The following is a 21030-nucleotide window of genomic DNA, read 5'->3' as shown; positions in this document are numbered from 1 at the left end:
CACAGTGCTGTTAGAGAGGGAGTTCCAGCATTTTAATCCAGTGACACTGAAGGAATGGCATCCAAGTGAGGATGGTGTGTGACTTGAAGAGGAACTTGCAGATAGTGGTGTTCCCAGGTATCTGCTGCCCTTGTTCTTCTAGATGGTAGAGGTCACAGATTTGGAAGGAGCTGTTGAAGGAGTCTTGGCAAGTCGCTGCAGTGCATTTTGTAGATGGTGCATTCTGTTGCCACTGTGCACCAGTGGTGGAGGGAGTGAATGATTAAGATGGTGGATGAAGCGCCGATCAAGCAGGGGCTTTTTCCTGGATGGTGTCAAGCTTCCTGAGTGGTGTTGGAGCTCATCCAGGCAAGTGGAGAGTATGCCATCATACTCCTGATGTGCCTTGTAGATGGTGGGAGCCGGCCAGGAGGGAGTAGTTGTCTCGAGGTGACAGGCATCAATGACTGTTTCAGCTGAGCTGAGGCAGGGGTGGAGTTTGGTGATGTTACTGAGGTGGGAATAGGCAATGTTTGTGGTGGTCAGAAGGTCTTTCAGTTGCAAACAGTCTTGTTCAGCTTCAGACACTTGCCATTGCAGTTCCACCCAGCTGGATGACAGTGGAGATGCGTGGAGCAGGATTATCTGATCAACTGTGTCAAAGGCTACAGACAGGTCTAGAAGGACAAAGATGCATAGTTTATTTTGGCTACTGTCACAAAGGACGTCTTTGATAAGAGCTACTTTGATATTGTGGCAGGGGCGGAGACTTGATTGGAGGGCAGAATGCAGGGAGGACGAGCACCTGACCACAGCACCATGGTACACAGCGCCATTCAAGTTGGGGGAGAAAAGAGAAATGTAGTAATAGGGGATAGCATAGTTAGGGGAATAGATACTGTGCAGCAAAGACAGAGAGTGCCGAAGACTGTGTTGCCTGCCTGGTGCCAAGGTTAAGGACATCTCTTCTGGGCTGGAGAGGAACTTGGAGTGGGAGGAGAAGGATCTGGTTGTCATGGTCCACCTGGGTACCAATGACATAGATAGGCCTAGGAAAGAGGTTCTGTTGAGGGGCCAACAGCATCCCAGGGCTAAATTTAAAAAGTAGAGCCACAAAGGTGGTAATCTCTGGATTACTACCTGAGCCAAGTGAAAATTGGCACAGGGTAAATAAGATTAGAGAGGCAAATGCATGGCTCAAAGATTGGTGTGGGAGAAATGGGTTCCAATTCATAGGGCATTGGCACCAGTACTGGGGAAGGAGAAAGCTGTTCCATTCGTTTGGGCTTTATTTGAACCATGCTGGGATCAGTGTCCTGGCAAATCGTATAAATAGGATTGGAGATAGGACTTCAATTAGTTGGGGGAGGGAGGGCTCAATTAAAGAGAAGTTTAAAAAATCAGGAAGAAACGAGAGAGCAGAGGTGCAGATAAGTGAAGAGGTGAACAATAATCAAAGTGTGACAGGAAGGAGCAGCAAATATAAGCAGAAAAGTACAGCAGAAATTGGAATTAGAGTGAGCAATAATGGTAAAATGTCAAAGCTTAAGGCTCTTTATCTGAATGCACACAGCATTTGTAACAAGATAGATGAGTAGACGGGACAAATAGAAATAAATAGATATAACTTGATAGCTATTACAGAGACGTGGTTGCAGGGTGACCAAGACTGGGAATTCGATATTCAAGGACATTCAGCGTTCCGGAGAAATAGGTAAAAAGGAAAAGGAGGTGGGGTAGCTTTGTTAATAAAGGAAGGTATCAGTGCGATGATGAGTAGTGATATAGGTGCAATCAGTTTGGGTGGAAATAAGGAATAGGAAGGGGAAGAAGTCACAGGTGGCAGTCATCTATCTGAAAAGTTGCCTCACTGTAGGACAATGTATAAATCGGGAAATAATGGAGGCGGGTAAGAAGGGCACTACAATTGTCGTGGGTGATTTTAATCTGCATACTGACTGGACAAATCAGTTTGGCAGGGGCAACATAGTAGATGAATTTGTAGAGTGCATCAGGGATTGTTTCTTGGAGCAATATGCTGCAGAACCTACCCAGGATTTAGTAAATGTGTAATGAGGTAGGATTAATAAGAGATATTGTAGTTAAGGATCCTCTAGAGGGTAGCGGTCACAACATGTTAGAATTTCAAATTCCATTTGACAGCGAGCAACTCGGGTCTCAAACCTCAACTTAAATGAGGGCAATTACAGAGGTATGAAGAAAGAGTTGTCAAAAGCGGGCTGGGAAAATAAACTAAGGGGAAGGTCAGTGCATGACCTGTGGCTGACATCTAAGCAGATATTTCATAACACCCAACAAAAATTTATCCCGGTCAAAAAGAAGGACTTGATGAGAAGGATGAACCACATGTGGTTAACAAAGGTAGTCAAGGAGAATGTCCAATCAAAGCAACAAAACTAGTGGTAGGCCAGAGGATTGGGAATTTTTTCGGAACCAGCAGCAATTGACTGAAAAGCTAATAAAGTGGAAGAAAATTGATTATGGAAGTAAATTGGCAAGAAATATGAAAACAAACAGCAAGAGCTTTTATGGGTATATAAAAAGAGAGTGTGGCTAAAGTGAGAGTGGGACCCTTCGAGGATGCGACTGGAGAATTGATGGTGGGGAACAGGGAAATGGCAGATAATTTAAACCAATATTTTGCATCGATCTTCATGGTGGAGGACGCTATAAACATACCAAAGATATCAGATAAGCAAGGAGCTAATGGGAGGAAAGATCTTGTAACAGTCTTTTCACAAGGGACAAAATATTTGACAAACTAATGGGACAAAAGGCAGACAAGTCACCAGGAGGGGGGATATTTCCAAGGGTTTTAAAGGAAGTGGCTGCAGAGATAGTGGAGGCATTGGTCAAAATATTCCAGAACTCGCTGAATTCCGGGAGGATCCCAGTGGATTGGAAAACCGTTAATGTGACACCCCTGTTTAAGAAGGGAGGGAGACAAAAAGTAGGAAACTATAGGCCAGTCAGCCTAACATCTGTCGTTGGGAAAATGCTGGAGGGGCCCATTGTTAAGGAAGAAATAACAGGACATTTAGAAAAGCTTAACACAATCAAACAGAGTCAACATGATTTTGTGAAAGAGAAATCATGTTAGACAAATTTGCTAGAGTTCTTTGAGGATAAAACAAGCAGAGTTGATAAAGGGGAACCGGTAGATGTGGTGTATTTGGATTTCCAGAAGGCATTCGATAAGGTGCCACATAAAAGGTTATTGCAAAAGATATGAGCTCACGGTATTGGGGGTAATGTATTAGCATGGATTCAGGATTGGTTAACACACAGAAGACAAAGTCAGGATTAATGGGTCTTTTCCAGGTTGGAAATGCATAACAAGTGGAGTGCAACAAGGATCAGTCCCAGGGCTTCAATTATTCACTATCTATATTAATGACTTGGAGGAGGGGGTAGAGTGTAATGCATCCTAATTTGCTGACAATACAAAATAGGCGAGAGGGCATGTTGTGATGAGGACATATAGAATCTGCAAGGGGATATAGATAGGTTGAATGAATGGGCAAAAACTTGGCAGATGGAGTTTAATGTAATAAAGTGTGAGGTCATACACTTTGGTAGAACGAATCAAAAGGCAGACTATTATTTAAATGGAGAGAGAATCACAGAATCATAGAAAATAGGAGCAAGAGTAGGCCATTTGGCCCTTCGAGCCTGCTCCGCCATTCATTATGATCATGGCTGATCATCCAACTCAGTAGCCTGCTCCCGCTTTCTCCCCATATCCTTTGATCCCTTTCGCCCCAAGAGCTATATCTAGCTCCTTCTTGAAAACATACAAAGTTTTGGCCTCAACTACTTTCTGTGGTAGCGAATTCCACAGGCTTACCACTCTCTGGGTAAAGAAATTTCTCCTCTCAGTCCTAAATGGTCTACCCCGTATCCTCAGACTGTGACCCCTGGTTCTGGACTCCCCCACCATCGGGAACATTCTTCCTGCATCTACCAAACTTCAAAAAAGTGCAGCACAGAGGGATCTGGGTGTTTTTGTGCATGAAACACAAAGTTAGCATGCAGATGAGGTAATTAGGAAGGCAAATTGAATTTTGGCCTGTATTTGCTAGAAGGTTGGAGTTTAAAAATAGGGCAGTCTTGTTGCAGCTGTACAGGGTGTTGGTGAGGCCACACCTGGAATAGAGTAGCCTTTTCCGTGGGTGACGTATAAGGCAATAGGGAAATTTCTACCTCAATCCCAGGCTTCAGATTGAAAGGTAGATCTATGTAAAAGTTCTTGGAAGTATTTCTGACATATTATTGCCATTTTTAGGGCTAAATTTCATGATTTTATTTCAAAATTGTTTTTACATTTAGTTGTTTCAAGTTATGTACACTTATTTAAGTGAAGAAATGGTCGGAAACTATGCTGAGAATTGTTTGAACAGGTTTGGTAATACTTGTCGCTATATTTTTTTAATTCATTCACGGGATGTGGGCTTCGCTGGCTGGGCCAGCATTAATTGTCCATCCCTAGTTTCCCTTGAGAAAGTGGTGGTGAGCTGCCGCCTTGAACCGCTGCACTCCATGTGGTGTAGGTACACCCACAGTGCTGTTAGTAAGGGCGTTCAAGGATTTTGACCCAGTGATAGTGAACAAACGGTGATATATTTCCAAGTCAAGACGGTGAGTGGCTTGGAGGGGAACTTCCAGGTGGTGGTGGTGTTCCCATGTGTCTGCTGCCCTTGTCCTTCTAGATGGTAGTGGTCATGGGTTTGGAAGGTGCTGTCTAAGGAGACTTGATGAATTCCTGCAGTACATCTTGTAGATGGTACACACTGCTGCCACTGTATGTCAGTGGTGGAGGGAGTGAATGATTGTTTAAGTGGTGCCAATCAAGTGGGCTGCTTTGTCCTGGACAGTGTCAAGCTCCTTGGTTGTTGTTGGAGCTGCACTCATCCAGGCAAGTGGGGAGTATTCCATCACACACCCGACTTGTGCCTTGTAGATGGTGGGACAGGCTTTGGAGAGTCGGGAGATGAGTTACTAGTTGCAGGATTCCTGGCCTATGACCTGCTCTTGTAGTCATAGTATTCATATGGCTAAGATAAAAGCCAAAATACTGCGGATGCTGGAAATCTGAAACAAAAACAAAAATAGCTGTAAAAACTAATCAGTCTTACCAGCATCTGCGGAGAGGAATACAGTTAACATTTCGAGTCCATATGACTCTTCATTAGAACTAAGAAATATAGAAATGAGGTGAAATATAAGCTGGTTGAGGGGGGTGGGACAGGTGGAGCTGGATAGAGGGCCAGTGATAGGTGGAGGCAAAGAAGAGATTGCCAAAAATGTCACAGACAAAAGGACAAAGGGGTGTTAACAGAGGTGATATTAGCTGAGGAATGTGCTAATGATGACATTAAGGGTAGAAAGCAGGACAAGCCCGAGTGGGGTGGGGGGAAGGGATCGAAATCGGCTAAAAGGTAGAGATAAAACAATGGATGGAAATACATTTAAAAATAATGGAAATAGGTGGGAAAAGAAACATATTTATTTAAAAAATTATAAATTATTGGAAAAGTGGGTATCGGAAAGGGGGTGGGGATGGAGGAGAGAGTTCATGATCTGAAGTTGTTGAACTCAATATTAAATCTGGAAGGCTGTAAAGTGCCTCGGCGGAAGATGAGGTGCTGTTCTTCCAGTTTGCGTTGAGCTTCACTGGAACAATGCAGCAGGCCAAGGACGGACATGTGGGCATGAGAGCAGGGTGGTGTGTTGAATTGGCAGGCGACAGGGAGGTCTGGGTCATGCTTGCGGACAGACCGAAGGTGTTCCGCAAAACAGTCACCCAGTCTATGTTTGGTCTATCCAATGTAGAGGAGACAGCATGGGGAGCAGCAAATGCGGTAGACTAAATTGAGGGAAGTGCAAGTGAAGTGCTGCTTCACTTGAAAGGAGTGTTTGGGCCCTTGGATGGTGAGGAGGGGGGAAGAAAAGGGGCAGGTGTTGCACCTTCTGCGGTTGCATGGGAAGGTGCCGTGGGAGGGGGTTGAGGTGTAGGGGGTGATGGAGGAGTGGCCCCTCAACCGTGTCCAGCCCATCTCCCGTGCTTCCATCCTCACACCTTCCTGTCCCTCCCAGAACCATGATAGAGTCCCCCTTGTCCTCACTTATCACCCCACCAGCCTCCGCATTCAAAGGATCATCCTCAACCATTTCTGCCAACTCCAGCATGTTGCCATCATCAAACACATCTTCCCTTCACCCCCCCAGCGGCATTCCACAGGGATCGTTCCCTCCGGGACACCCTTGTCCACTCCTCCATCACCCCCTACACCTCAACCCCCTCCCACGGCACCTTCCCATGCAACCGCAGAAGGTGCAACGCCTGCCCCTTTACTTCCCCCCTCCTCACCGTCCAAGGGCCAATACACTCCTTTCAAGTGAAGCAGCACTTCACTTGCACTTCCCTCATTTTAGTCTACTGCATTTGCTGCTGCCAATGCAGTCTCCTCTACATTGGAGAGACCAAACGCAGACTGGGTGACCGCTTTGTAGAACACCTTTGGTCTGTCCGCAAGCATGACCCAGACCTCCCTGTCGCTTGCCATTTCAACACACCACCCTGCTCTCATGCCCACATGTCCGTCCTCGGCCTGCTGCAATGTTCCAGTGAAGCTCAACGCAAACTGGAGGAACAGCACCTCATCTTCTGCCTAGGCACTTTACAGCATTCCGGACTTAACATTGAGTTCAACAACTTCAGATCATGAACTTTCTCCTCCATCCCAACCCCCTTTCCAATCCCCCCCTTTTCCAATAATTTATAATTTTTTTAATATATGTGTTTCTTTTCTCACCTATTTCCATTATTTTTAAATGTATTTCCATCCGTTTTTTTATCTCTTCCTTTTAGCCTATTTCGATCCCTTCCCCCCACCCCACCCCCACTAGGGCTATCTGTCACTTGCTCGTCCTGCTTTCTACTCTTAATGTCATCATTAGCACATTCCTCAGCTAATATCACAACCGTCAACACCCCTTTGTCCTTTTGTCTATGACATTTTTGGCAATCTCTTCTTTGCCTTCACCTATCACTGGCCCTCTATCCAGCTCTATCTGTCCCAACCCCTCAACCAGCTTATATTTCACCTCGTTTCTATATTTCTTAGTTCTGATGAAGAGTCATACGGACTCGAAACATTAACTGTATTCCTCTCCGCAGATGCTGGTCAGACCTGCTGAGTTTTTCCAGCTACTTTTGTTTTTGTTATTTATATGGCTAGTCCAGTTCAGTTTCTGGTTAATGGTAACCCGTAGGATGTTGATAGTGGGGGATTCGGTGATGGTAATGCCAATGAATGTCAAGGGGTGATGGTTATATTCTCTCTTGTTAAAAATGGTCATTGCCTGGCACTTATGTAGCGCGATTGTTACTTGCCACTTGTCTGCCCAAGCCTGGATATTATCCAGGTCTTGCTGCATTTGGACATGGACTGTTTCAGTATTCGAGGAGTCACGAATGGTGCTGAAAGTTGTGCAATCATCATCGAACATCTCCACTTCTGATCTTATGATGGAAGAAAGCTCATTGGTGAAGCAGCTGAAGATGGCTGAACTGTGGACACTACCCTGAGGAGCTCCTGCAGTGATGTCCTGGAGCTGAGATGACTGACTTCCAACAACCATCTTCCTTTGTCCTAGGTATAACTCCAACCAGTGGAGAGTTTTCCCCTTTATTCCCATTGACTCCAGTTTTGCTAGGGCTCCTTGATGCCACACTTGGTCAAATGCGGCCTTGATGTCAAGGGCAATCACACTCACTGCACTTTGGGAGTTCAGCTGTTTTGTCCACGTTTGAACCAAGGCTGTAATGTATGTATAACTGAATGGTAGATTTAAGAGAAAATTGAGATTTGAATTGCTCGGTTTTCTAATGTTTGCTTGTTTCTCCATGGCCTTTCCTGGTACATTTTTGTTAATTTATATTTAGTCAACTGGACAATTCATTGATCATTCAACAGATGTGTATTTTGTTCAATGTGATGTTTAGAGATTCCCTTAGCCCACATGCAGATTTGAAGCCTTTGAAAGATGTGATGCTATTGAAGTGTGCTAGACATAGTGTGCAGCTTAGGTGATATAAAATACTTCGCTTTTGAGATGATGAGACCAGATTGTTTTATTCATCAGATCTCTTGTTTTACGGAAATTGTGAATCACCCTGTACTTGAGCAGACATGATATGACTCTTTGCTCTTCCTAGGGATGGCATTGCTCATGATGATATTGGTCATATTGCTTGTGTGACTTGTTTTTGAAGAGTAATTTGAACAAGCTGCATTGATTTTGCTTCCTTTTTCTGAATACATTCCTTTCGGGCCATTTCTCATTAGAGCACTACTGGAAGCATCACTCTTCAAAGCTTCACCAACTGAGTAAAAAAATCTTAATGGGTATGTATGTTTAGGTTTTCCTGATGCATGGTGCCTAATTTTGGCTTATGGTTCCTGTTGCCTATGTTAAGGTACACCCTATTTCAGAAAAAATTAAGTGACATTCGTACTATTTCATAAGTGCAGTTTCGACATAAATATTTTAAAGTATTATTTTAATAAGTGCAGTTTAATACAAATAATGCATTCAAATCTTAAGGCCTCCTGAATTTGCTGAAAGCTTGGTCATAGTATTAGTGCACCTGTGGAGTATACCATTATTATGATGCAGAAATTCTAGGAATTTATGGCAGGAGTGAATTATGCCATTTTGTACATCTGGTCATACGTTTTTGAGACTTTTTCACTGTTCCACAAAGACCTTGTTCATAAATGTTGAAGAGTTAATTGTCAGAATTCCACTCCTCTGTTAAAATGTCTGGGTTTGCTCAATTAACACCAATGTATTTGTCACAATCACTGACCATTAGAGAATGGCGTTGCAGGGCTCAGAAGTAATATTCAATCACTAAGCATGTTTTGACACTATAAAAAAATTATTTATTCATGGGATGTGGGCGTTGCTGTCTCGGCCAGCATTTATTACCCTTCCCTTTGCATGAAATTCCCAATAAACAAAATTCTCTTGAAGGGGAGTTATACTAAAATGTAGCTATTTTGATATCAGATTACTTTATATGTTGAAGAATGATGCTAATTTAGTTAAAAACATAACCCTAGTAACGGGAGATGCAAGGACTTACTGATATTGTTCAGTGTGGGTAAGAGATATTTCATATTTGTCTACTTTATCAGGAAAGGAAATGTGAACAATTTTACCCAATATGTTTGATGTTTGTTGGAAGATAGTTAGTTTTGAGGTAATTATATTGGCTCCCCCACCCAAACATTTGGTCAACCAAGTGTCTGATGCACAATGCCCCCAAGTGAAAGAGGCACTTGTCTCCTTGTACTCCTCCATTTAACAAGTTCAGTCTTTCTCTATCAAACCGGCCTTACATTAATGTCATTTATTTTTTTCAAATAAAGCAACCACCACTTACTCTCAAGATAGGCTGCTAGAAGTGAAATTAACCAAATACTGTGATTTGTAAGAAAAATGAGCAGCCATTGTTTTAACAGACTGGTGCAATTTTGTGCCAGCCTGATGATAAACCATGAAAATCGATTGCATAGTAAGAAAAATATGAACCCTGTTCATACTTACCATTTTTTTAAAATATGAAAAAAGGAACCCCTGTAAAAAAAAATTGTTCAATTCTTTTGTTCTTATTGAAGTATTAAATAACCTATTGTTCCATTTTGTATTGTGTTCCGGTGTCTTGGATGTGTATTGGACATGGGCCGTGCTGTTTCTGATTGGCCACTATGTAGGTTTGCTGCAGCATTTTCTAATTATTTTTCTGGTGTGAATGTAACACTGGAGGATTGAGATGAAAGAGGTTTAAATTATGATGTTTGCTGCTATTGCTGCAAATTCTGGGTCTTAAACTTGTTTTAATAGAATAAGAAAGATAGTTGGTTCTTTGTAGCGGTGTAACTGACATCCTTTTGGTGATAAATCCAAATTTCCCAAATTTTTCCTGCTGTGACCCCATTTTCACGCTTGAAAATTGGCGCGACCCCAGATTAAGAGCAGGGGGTTGTTGTGCGGGAGCCAAGAGCTTTGTCTACAGCCGTTTTGAAGACTCTGGGGCCTTGGAGCAAAGAATCCTGCGTGCGCATGTAATGGAACTTCAGTTCCATTCCCAGTTCTGTTGCATCAGTTTATGCATGACAGCTGCCATTGCTGCCTCGGAGCTTGCGACCCCAGGTGAGGACCCATGGTTTAGGAAACCCTGGTGATCCTTGCAGGTTCTTCCATTCTGGTGATAATCCATTGACAAAAAGACTTGGTTAGCCTCTGGATGTGATCGAGTGACATAAAATAAGTGATTGGTCGGAACTGTATTAAAAACAGAAAATGTTGGAAATAACAGATCTGGCAGCATCTGTGAAGAGGGAGACAGAGTTAGTGTTTCTAGTTGATGACCTCTTCTTAGGACACATTATGTTATGGATTTAAATGAAGTTTACCATTTTGCTGGACACAGTCCCTGCTGTTGGTGGGCATTAGTCCTGTACTGTTTTAAGAATGCTCATACTTCTGGTGGTATAGCATTGTAAATATTTTGGTCCTGAGAGAGGGAGTTCTTGAATAGCCCTTAAAACCTTTTCTTTATCTCTCCAAGCATTTAAGTTATTTGTAATGATGGTTTATATATGTTTTGTGTGAAATTTTAAGCTGTTAGAAATATTCGTGATCTGTGTATCCTAGCTGAAGTTCTGTAGAAACTCTAGCTCATTGGCACTTTGCTGTGTTGTATAGTGTGTAACTCTTAAAAGCTTGAGATTGTTTCAAGTTCCAGTAGTGCTTTTTGCGTGACCTCCAGACCTGTTTTGCATGCACAGGCTAAGAGGAAAAAGAAGGAAGAAGCAGCAAATGCAAAATTATTGGAAGCCCAGAAACGGATGAAGGTTAGTTTAGATGGCTCTCTAGACATATGAACTTCAGTGGGCAATTGTGTAGGGAGATTATGTAATTAAGTATTACAAATATTCAGGTAATGATACTCAATGAATTATGTAGGGACCCTAACTAAAATATAGAGGAAATAATTTAGACAGTAATATCGCAGGACCTTGTTCGTGGTGGCATGCCATTCGATTATATTGTTTAATATGGAAAGTTTTGTTTGGTTGTTCCTCTCTACAGGTAATTCAAAACAAAGTTGCTTTTACCTTTTATTAATTTCAGAATCTTACACTTCATGCCAGTCAGGGAACATTGATTGGTATATTATTGAATTGTAATCTCCATTCAATTAGTCTCTTGCTTCACTGTTCATTCTTGTATATAAATGATGTATTCAAGAATTTATATATTCTATTCCTTTTTAAGGAGAAGGAATTGAGAAGGCAGCAAGCTGTTCTCCTTAAGCATCAGGTTGGTAAATTTATCTATACTGTACATTATTCAGTGATTTTTTTTGCTCTGCTGTCTGATTTCTTCTTTAGCTATGGGGAATATGTTGAAGTAAACATTTGTTCAAACTACAAAGATTTATCTTACCTCATTGTAATTAAATGTAATTTTTCCTCAAGTTAAGTTGCCTTGCTTTGGTATTGGGAAAGTAATTTTTCTTATAATATGAACTGGTTTTATCATTTTGTGATTACTGTTTCATAATGATGTGCCAACTCTTTCTACCAGGAGTTGGAGAGGCATAGACTAGATATGGTATGGGTATGTTTTTTGTACATCTAACACCGCATCGTGATTTGGTTGTGATATGGTTGTCATAGTAATGCATAAAGTGTAGCACTGGCTGCTGTCATACTACATACTTCTGCATGGCTTTTACAGCACAGTGCATTGCATACATCTGCTATAACTTCAAACGAAAAAAACTTTATGAATCAACAACTGTAGCTTCCATGTTCAACAGTCTCCTTAAAAGATAACTTTGCCTCTTTGTAGGAGACAACAAAAGGATAAATATATAAGCCCTAAAATTCGATGTATTCCTTCAGAAATGATTAGAATACCATTTAAATGTTTGATTTTTAACACAATTCATTTCCTTGCCCACATTCTATTAAAGTTTATTCTTTACATCCCAATACAATGCCATTCCAGCAAACCAAATTTCACACAGTTAAGCACAGTTGCTTTGAGTTCCTTCTCCCTGTTAGTAAATTGAAGACAGCTGGTCAGAAACATCTGAGCAGCTGACATACATGTGTCATTGTGAATGATAAAAATTGTCCCCATCCACTGTTTCTATTCATATTATCAGTGGAGTGGACTTCATGATATTACATCAGTGAATTTATTCACAATGTATCTTATGATGATCTTGGCTTCCTCGAACCAGCAAATCTAAAACAAAAAAAATTTGCTAAAAGCCACAAGTTTCCGTGCAGTTACTTTGCATTGTAACATTTCTAGTTTATAGAGAATTGCCTATCTCCTTTGGGTTCAATTGTTTTGTTAGTTGCTAGTCCATGGCATTGCGCATGGCCTACACCAATTATAATATTTAGATGAGGTGGGATCAAAGAGAGTGGGATAATTTGAGCAGAGCATGCTAATATAAGATTTATAATAATATGCTTTTATATTATCTATTGTTAGTTCTAGTTAAATAGCAAAACATATGACAATTTGAGAAACAGAAAAGTAGAGTTGGCTAGGGCTTAGGAGTATGCCTGCAGTACAGGAACTGGAAAATGAAAAACTGAGGCATGAGGTTCCACCTAACTTTACAAAGGCATTTTCCATTGTAAATGTGGACATGTGGAAATTTATAATATAGAATCTAAGATTCTTAATATAAAGATTGTGAAATTGATGTTAAGTGAAGAACTAAGAGTAAAAAGAGGGGGAATGAGAGGAAAAGCAAGAGTGACATAGAATAACTTTTCAGTGACCCTGCTGCACTCCACAAAAAGGTTTACTTTCTAAATTTGAAACTTCTGGCAGTGGTTTGAAATTGGTAAAAGCAATAATTTTGTTTGCTGGAATATGAGCATAACATGCTAAAATAGTAAATTCTTCTTGAATAAAATTGATGTGGGATAGCTCAATATTTTTCCTCTAGTTGATGTTCTGGAATGCTAATTCTAATCTTGCATTTAAAACTTAGATATGCAGGTAATAAATGTTACAAAATTGGCTAATTACAACAGATATTTATACTAATTGGCCTTTTACTAAATGTTTTGCGTCTGAAGCAGATGTAAGGTAATTAGCCTGTTGAAGCCGACCATTGCGCTTTATACCTGACAGCTATGGAGAAGCATCGCACTGGTTTGCTCTGCTTTTCCAAGAACTACGTACATAACTTAAAGCATACGCTTTCGTTTTACACTGTCTTTACATCTGTTGCTTTTTCTGTTTTGCTTTTGATTGTCCATGTTACTTCCTAATCCTCAACTAAAATGTACACAAACTTGGCCATTGTCCGTTTTTATTGTAAACTGTTCACTATTGTCTAACTTATGCTAAATATAGTAAAACTAAATTTTTGCAACTTAAACATTGTTATTAATGTATAGTCTAACCACTTAAACCTGAAATTTATCTTGTGCACTGTCAGGAAAAAGAGAGGAGAAGACAACATATGATGCTCATGAAAGCAATGGAAGCCCGGAAGAAGGCCGAAGTAAGTAACAGTGTGTTAGAGAATCTTAATACTTGATTCAGTTGAAAGGACCATTACTGTTTAAGGTATATTTCCTCTGGATCCTTGTAAAACAGGAATGTTTAATTGTTATATTACACATAGTTTATGTATAGATAGTTGGTTAACTCTGTTGTAGACCAGGATCTTCTGCACCTAAAATTGTATTTAACTATGGTTGAGTTGTGTTAATTAAACTGAGACTCGAATAGAAACACTATGATAACACAGATTATGTATTTCACTTAGTGTTTAAATCCACCTTTTCCACAGAAGTATCTGTTGAGCATTGTTGGTCTTATGTCAACAGTAGTTTTTAATTTTTGCTTGTAATTTCAATGGCCTACAATTTTTTAGTAGGCTTATACAGAATCAGTTATGCATTTTCTGATTGATTGATCTATTCTTCTAAAAATGGGGTTGTCCTAGTGAAACTCAACTGCATTTTTAATTACCTCAGGTTTTAGACTTCTTTGAAATTATTTTGAAGACCTGTGCTTTCTCTGAATCACCCATGTATCCAAATTATTATATTTTTAAGTACATTATTATTTGATATCTTTACCTGTATTTATCTGTTAAGTACCTTGCATCGAACATTTTTCCATTGCGCCACTTGTCTAAAAGGCATCACATTTCAAAGTTATTGTGTATCTGTAGTGTAATAATTATGATTTGCTGAAATAACCACTATCTGTTGATTGCTCCACATATAGTCAATTGCGTATTTGATCCAATAAAAAAGTTTCATTAACTGAAAAGCTGCCACTCTGTGAAGAACAAGCATCCCAAAATCATACAATAAGATTGCTGACCTTTCAAAACCAGTAACCTGGAGCCTGCAACAAAATAAATTTCTGTGATATTTCGCATTGCTTTCAGCCGTCATTTTGTTTACTTGGGTTTAGCGAATACACCGAATATCAACTGTTAAAACATAAATGTCAAAAATCACCATTCCAACATAATTGCTTTAATAATTTAATGTTATCGGTGCGCGCAAGAAACTCCTCTAAAGAAGATAGAAATAATGATGGATCAGAAAAGATCCTCTGGTCATCCCAGCCTGTCCCCCACAATCGTGGTGCCTTGTATATAACAATATATAAACTCCGCACCCCACCCAAAAACATGCGATCTTCTGGGAGAGATGAAATACTACGAACATAGGAACATAAGAATTAGGAGCAGGAGTAGACCACTCGGCCCCTCGAGCCTGCTTTGCCATTCAATAAGATCATGGCTGACCTGAATGTAACCTCCACTCCACATTTCTGCAGACCCCCAATAACCTTTCACCACCTTGTCAATCAAGAATCTATCTAGCTCTGCCTTAAAAACATTCAAAGACTCTGCTTCTACTGCCTTTTGAGGAAGAGGATTCCAAAGACACTCAACCCTTAAGAGAAAAAAATTCTCCTCATCTGTCTTAAATGAGCAACCCCTTATTTATAAACAGTGACCCCTAGTTCTAGATTCTCCCACAAGAGGAAACATCCTCTCCACATCCACCCTGAATACTAGATAAAGACCCATGCCAGTTTAGTAATGTCAGAGTATCGCTGGGAAATTTTTCTGTTACCCTATTAGGCAATTGAAACTAATCTTATTTGTCATTCCAGATGAGATCTGGCTTTATACAACTAAAAATTGTGACTCCTGATCTTGCCTGATCTCTTTAGTTGGATCCACCTGTCTACTGGGACTAAATCTATTTTCCTCCATGCCTCATCTAGAGACACAAAATTAAATAAATAGTCAACATGGAGCCTGAAAGGCTAAATCATACTGAACTAACGTGGTAGAATTCTTTGAAGAAGCAGTGGATTGAGTAGACAGGGGTAATGCTGAATATGTCAAAGGTAACTTAAATTTTAAAAAGGCCTTTGATAATGTGCCACACAGTAAGATCATGATGAACATCAGGGCATGTGTTGTCAGGGGTTAAATAGCTGAGAGGCTACTCTGCGACCCATATCTTAACTTACTCCAAATCTCATTCACCATAACAGCTGTGCTTGCTGACCTTCATTGGCACCCCATCCAGCAATGTCACAACTCTAAAATTTGTTTTCAAACCCCTCCAATACCTTGCCCTTCCCAATCTGTGTATGATCCTCCACCCTACATGTCAGCTTTGGTTCAGTTGGCAGTATGCTTGCCTCTGAGATTGTGGGTTCAAGACCTACTCCAGGGCTTAAAAACAACAAACTAGGCTGACACCCCAGTGCAGTACTGAGGGAGTCTTTCAGATTATATGGTAAACTAAGGTACCATCTGCTCTTTCAGGTGGACGTAACTCTAATTCAAAGAACAGCAGGAGAGTTATCTTTGGTATCCTTGCCAATATGTATTGTTATAATCCCTGTAGAGATTGTTAATGTTAAAAGAGAAATTCAAGCACCTAGTAATTAACAGAAAGAACTATACCAGTAGATTTCACATTTTTAAACAAAAAACAACTTTATTGTGTATATAAATAAAATTTAAACAAAGCAAGCACGACTTAAGGCTATAGTTTACAACTACATATGCTATTAATCCAATTTTATTTTTACTTGCCAACCCCCCCTCCCCCCCAAGAGTTTCCTTATTTTATGAGATCTTGAAGGTTCATTCACATCTTCAGGGACCAACTCAAAGTTATGCTACAGCCCTCCAGAATTCACTTTGATTTCTCCTCAGTGTTCCATTTATTCTCCGAGGTACACAATTTTATGGGGATCTTTCCATTAGCTTTTGGCTAAGTGGCCCTCCAATTTCCTTTAAGATCTCACGTCTGTGGACTCCTCAGCTCAAGCTTAGGCTTCAGTGTGTTCTCCAAGTTAACTGGTTGTTTTCACTATCAGGGTTACTGTAGATTTCCTCCTCAAGCTCTAAGCTAGGCAAATCTTACAGCCTGTCTTCCCCTTGTGAACTCTGTCTCCAAACTGATCACGCATATTCTACGCAGTGAACGATGAAGTTAGTATTTTCGCTGCCTCAGATGCAGGTCTGGCTAACATTTATCTCTCTTGCTCCTTCAACTCAGTGAGCTGCAACTATCTCTGTATGTTCAGAAACTGAACTGCTGACTGCTTGCTTCTGTGAGCAACCGCACAAAAAATTAACAAGGGAACCTCCCTAATCTACACAGCCCATCTCTATGACAGTGTGGCATGCTTTGGGGTGTTCCAAACAGAAATACAAACCAATCACCTTTCACCTTCAAAACAACCCCTTTGATTCTGTAATCCATATGAATAACTTACATCTCTAATTGAGTTTATGACCCTCTTTCCCAGAATTGTTAGTCCCACCAAGGAACTTCATTGTTTACCCATTGCTTTTAGCTTCTTTCAACTGTAAACTAAATCTTTTTCTTAGATAATGATAGATGCCCTGGTTCTAACAGTAGGTCCAGAGATGGGCCACCCATTGTTTAAGTTTTCTCACTTTCAACTGTGACCTTTTAAGATAAATGCAGGTTGCATTTTAACTGTAATTAACTCAGTCTTGTTTGATTTGCATTCACTTCAGGATGGTTCACTAGGTTCTTAATCATGTTTTTCCATCTGTCCACTTAAAAATTCCAATTCCTAAGCTAAAAGTTATATTCTAAAGCATCCCTAATTTTAATAGCTCCACCTGTGCTTTCAGCTGCCACAGCCCTAAGCTCTGGAATTCCCTCCCTAACCCTCTCCACCTTTCTACCACTCTCCTCATTTAAGATGCTCCTCTTTGATCAAGCTTTTGGTCATCTTTCCTGATTTTGTCTTTTATTAATATTGTTGTTATTATGCACATTAGGCTGCTTTTCTATTTTAAAGGCATAAATATAAGTTGATATAGCAAATTGGCTAAAAAAGAATAGAATGCACAGAGTAGCAGTAAAGGGTAGTTGTTTAGATTGGAGGAAATAAAACATGGTGTTCCTCAAAGATAAGGGCTGGTGGGACCATTATTATTCATAAATCCAAATGTTAGTTATGAGTAAATAACTATCAACATTTGTATATTATATCAAACTGGAAATATAGCTAACACTGAGAAAGAATGAACACAATACATCGGGGTTTTGGGGTTGGGGGGGGCAGAGAGATTTTATGGAGCTCATAAGAGTGAGAAACTTGGCATATGGCATGACATAATTAGGCGGAATGCGAAATCTCGATTTTCCAATGGTGGGTTGAGATGCAAGGATAAAGTCAGCACTGTGGTTGTGGTGTGTTGAACCTCATGCTGGCCTGTGGTGGGTTCATACATGTAATATATTTGCATGCCATGAATACTCATTAGCATGAAACTTTTTAAAAATGAGTTTCAAGATAAAGTCAGTGGCGCATGAGGATTTTGTGCCACTCGCTTCATGTTTATTTAAATGTGGCGTGCACCATTCAGCTTTGTGTAGTTGTGTGTAAGGTCAACGGTTTTCTTTGTTTAACTCTATGGCACAAGGGAGGGCAGCAGGAGAATGGCAGCTTGCATGGAGGTTCAGGACCAGGTGAGTCGGGTGGGAGAGTGGATGTGGAGTGGGATTGGAGATATGGAGGAGTGGAAGAGGAATCCCGGGGAGGACAGTGGGTGAGGTCAGGGGAATGGAGAAGTGAAGTGGGAAGGGCCTGGCATCCTGAGTGTAGTGAGACAGAGGGTCGGCTGGAATAGTCGATCAAGTTAAGAAAATGAGGGCATCATCAGTACTATCCAAATGTGGGTCCATCTCAGAGTATTGACAGGCAGAGTCCTTCATCACAGAATGTTGAGTTCGCCTACAAAATTTTAATTAGTCGCTAGGTAGTGCAGAACTTGAGTATTGCTGAAAAAAGAGACATGCTGTCGAAGCTTTTCATCTTACACTCATCAGGACAGATTCGCGAGAATGCCAAATCTCAAAGGGACCAACAATTTATACTGCATGAGATGAGAGTGCTGATCAGTTGGCAAGTGCACTCTGATAGGTAGAGGCACTGGCTGTGGAGAATGGACCAAGAAATAGTTAACTGCCAAGCTTTTGTTTAGATTCAAACTAGGCAGGTCAACTCTGGTCAAGGCATTGCCATGGGAAATGAACCATGGAATGGCTGTCCACCAAGCTTTTGTTCAGTTGAAAAAGGTGCAATGTTTGCAAAAGACAGGGCCCTGCGTGTGAGCCACACTGCGAGTCTGACTAATAATCATGAATTGGCTGCCTGTGTAATTCTTAGTGCAATCAGGATTGTTTAGCAAGCGTTGCCCAATCATGGAATCACGTTTAATGTTGGACACTGTGTTTTAAGTTTTGCAAGCATGGTCTGATTGAGTATGGTCAGTACTTTGCCTGTTGCGAATAGCCGGAGGGGTGTGCTATTTGATACGATCCACCAGTCATTGGTACATAACGACCTACGTACCTGGCATCACACCAGTTCATTCCCTGGTTGCAAACTCCCTGTTGGACAAGGAGATACTTTTTTATAGCCCACCAGCTGACGGTGGGTTTCACTACTGAAAAGCTTCTCCTGCCGCTTAATCACACGTGATTGTTGCATGCCGAGAGGCCAGAATTCGAGGTGTGCAGATATCTCAGGTTGTGGGGCTGGAGGAGATTACAGAGACAGGGAGATACAACACCATGGAGGGATTTGAAAACAAGGATGAGCATTTCAAAATAAAGACATTGCTTAATTGGGAGCCAATGTGGTCAGTAGCACAGGGGTGATAGGGGAACATGTCTTGCTGTTAGAGATGGGACGAGCATTACATATCTGTTGACAATCTATGCAAAATCCATTAGCAATGCCACAGAGATCCGCTAGTACATATTACTTTTAAAGTTGCTAATTCATGATTATAGAGTGTAGCTCTGCTAAGTTTCTAAATTTGAATGATCATTGTAACTGAATTAAATTTTGAACCAAGTACATGTTAACAAGAAAGTAAGTAAGTTATAATCTGTTATTACTCAAAGGAAAAGGAGCGACTAAAGCAGGAGAAGAAGGTTGAGAAACGTTTAAATAAAGAACGAAAATTAGAACAGAAGAAATTGGAGCTGCAAATGGCAAAGGAGCTAAAGAAACCCAATGAAGATATGTGTTTGTCAGATCATAAGGTAAGCTTATTACAAGAATTAATCAATTTTTTTGATTCCCAAAAATTGCATCAATTGCCTATCGGGTCTACTATTCAACTGGGTATTTGTATATATACATGCATAATTTGAAATTAATGTATCATGTCTAATGAATTTTTAGTGTTCTGACCAGATAATTATAGCATGAAACAAGATGTTCTGAGACACAGCCAGTCTTAAAAAAAGTAAAACAAAGCATTATATAAATCAAGAAATATTGATTGTGATGCCAATCTTGGATTTAAAAGCTAAAATGATTATTGGTGACAGGAAAAGCCAAAGAGCTTTGAGATCTTGGAAATGAACTAAATTACAATAGAAGACTGTTAACCCATATGGTGGGTGGGGTGGGACGGGTGGTTGTGGTGGGGTGGGAGGGAGGGGAAGAGGAGGAAAATATATAGAGGTGATTATTTGCAGTTTAGAAGAAATGAGTTCAAAGTTCAGGCCAGTGCTAATCAAAGTAGCATTGATAAAAATGGAGACACAAGAAATAGTGGAGGAGAGAGGTTAGAGATGAGACAAGCATTATATATCTGTTGACAAGTTTATCTTTATTTGACCAAGCGTAAGAAAAGTGTTTGGAGCTACTTTCCCAGATATTAGTGTTATTCAATTCTTGGATGTGTTTTGCCTTTATAGAAAGTTATAAGTTGTTGAGGGGAAATAAATATTTGGGAGAAAAGAAGATATCAAGCTTCATGACAGTAGCTTCAGCTGCGTCAATCTTTGAGAATGGAGGAGACACCTTTTAATTCGGTCATGTGATGCAAGCATCGTTGGCAATGCCAACATTTAATGAGCTTCCCTAACTGCCCTTGAGAAGGTGGTGGTGAGCTGCACATTTGTCAGTAGATAAAAAAGGAACTAAGGGTGTAGTCATCAAGGAGAAACATTAAGAAGCTGTCTTTGAAGAATTGTAAGGAGAAAAAAAACTAGATTTCCATTGCCCTGTCAAGTGTATGGAGCACATGAACATGTGATTTCTACCATATTCTGCCAGTGGCTTGGGTAAAATAATGGTCAGAAGAGTGCAATGATAAGGAAAAAGATTTAGTCTCAGAACCACAGGAGAGGTGCCAGAGGATTGGAGGACAGCGAATGTGGCACCATTATTTAAATGGAATTTAATCCTGAGAAGTGTGAGATGATGCATTTTGGGAAGACTAACATGGCAAAGGAATACACAATGAATGGTAGGACCCTAGGAAGTACAGAAGATCAGAGGGACCTTGGTGTGCATGTCCATAGATCCCTGAAGGCAGCTGGCAGCAGCATAGGCAGATAAGGTGGTTCAGAAGGCATA

The 21030-nt window shown here is 40.5% G+C and overlaps 1 protein-coding gene across 1 annotated transcript in view; it reads left to right on the top strand.

Moving 5' to 3' along the window:
• baz2ba (bromodomain adjacent to zinc finger domain, 2Ba) overlaps nucleotides 1-21030 on the top strand; it is a 322339-nt gene that overhangs the window by 236727 nt on the left and 64582 nt on the right. Inside the window, exons 17-21 of the mRNA XM_078552234.1 lie at nucleotides 10863-10928; nucleotides 11353-11397; nucleotides 11665-11691; nucleotides 13553-13618; nucleotides 19563-19703. Of these exons, the coding sequence (XP_078408360.1) occupies nucleotides 10863-10928; nucleotides 11353-11397; nucleotides 11665-11691; nucleotides 13553-13618; nucleotides 19563-19703 (345 nt within the window). The remainder of the gene's footprint in view (nucleotides 1-10862; nucleotides 10929-11352; nucleotides 11398-11664; nucleotides 11692-13552; nucleotides 13619-19562; nucleotides 19704-21030) is intronic.

The sequence above is a fragment of the Cetorhinus maximus genome, chromosome 11, assembly GCF_964194155.1.
Source record: "Cetorhinus maximus chromosome 11, sCetMax3.hap1.1, whole genome shotgun sequence".
NCBI classification, from domain to species: Eukaryota; Metazoa; Chordata; class Chondrichthyes; order Lamniformes; family Cetorhinidae; genus Cetorhinus; species Cetorhinus maximus.
Note: the sequence above shows the minus strand (reverse complement) of the source record. Positions and strands in the feature narration are given on the sequence as shown.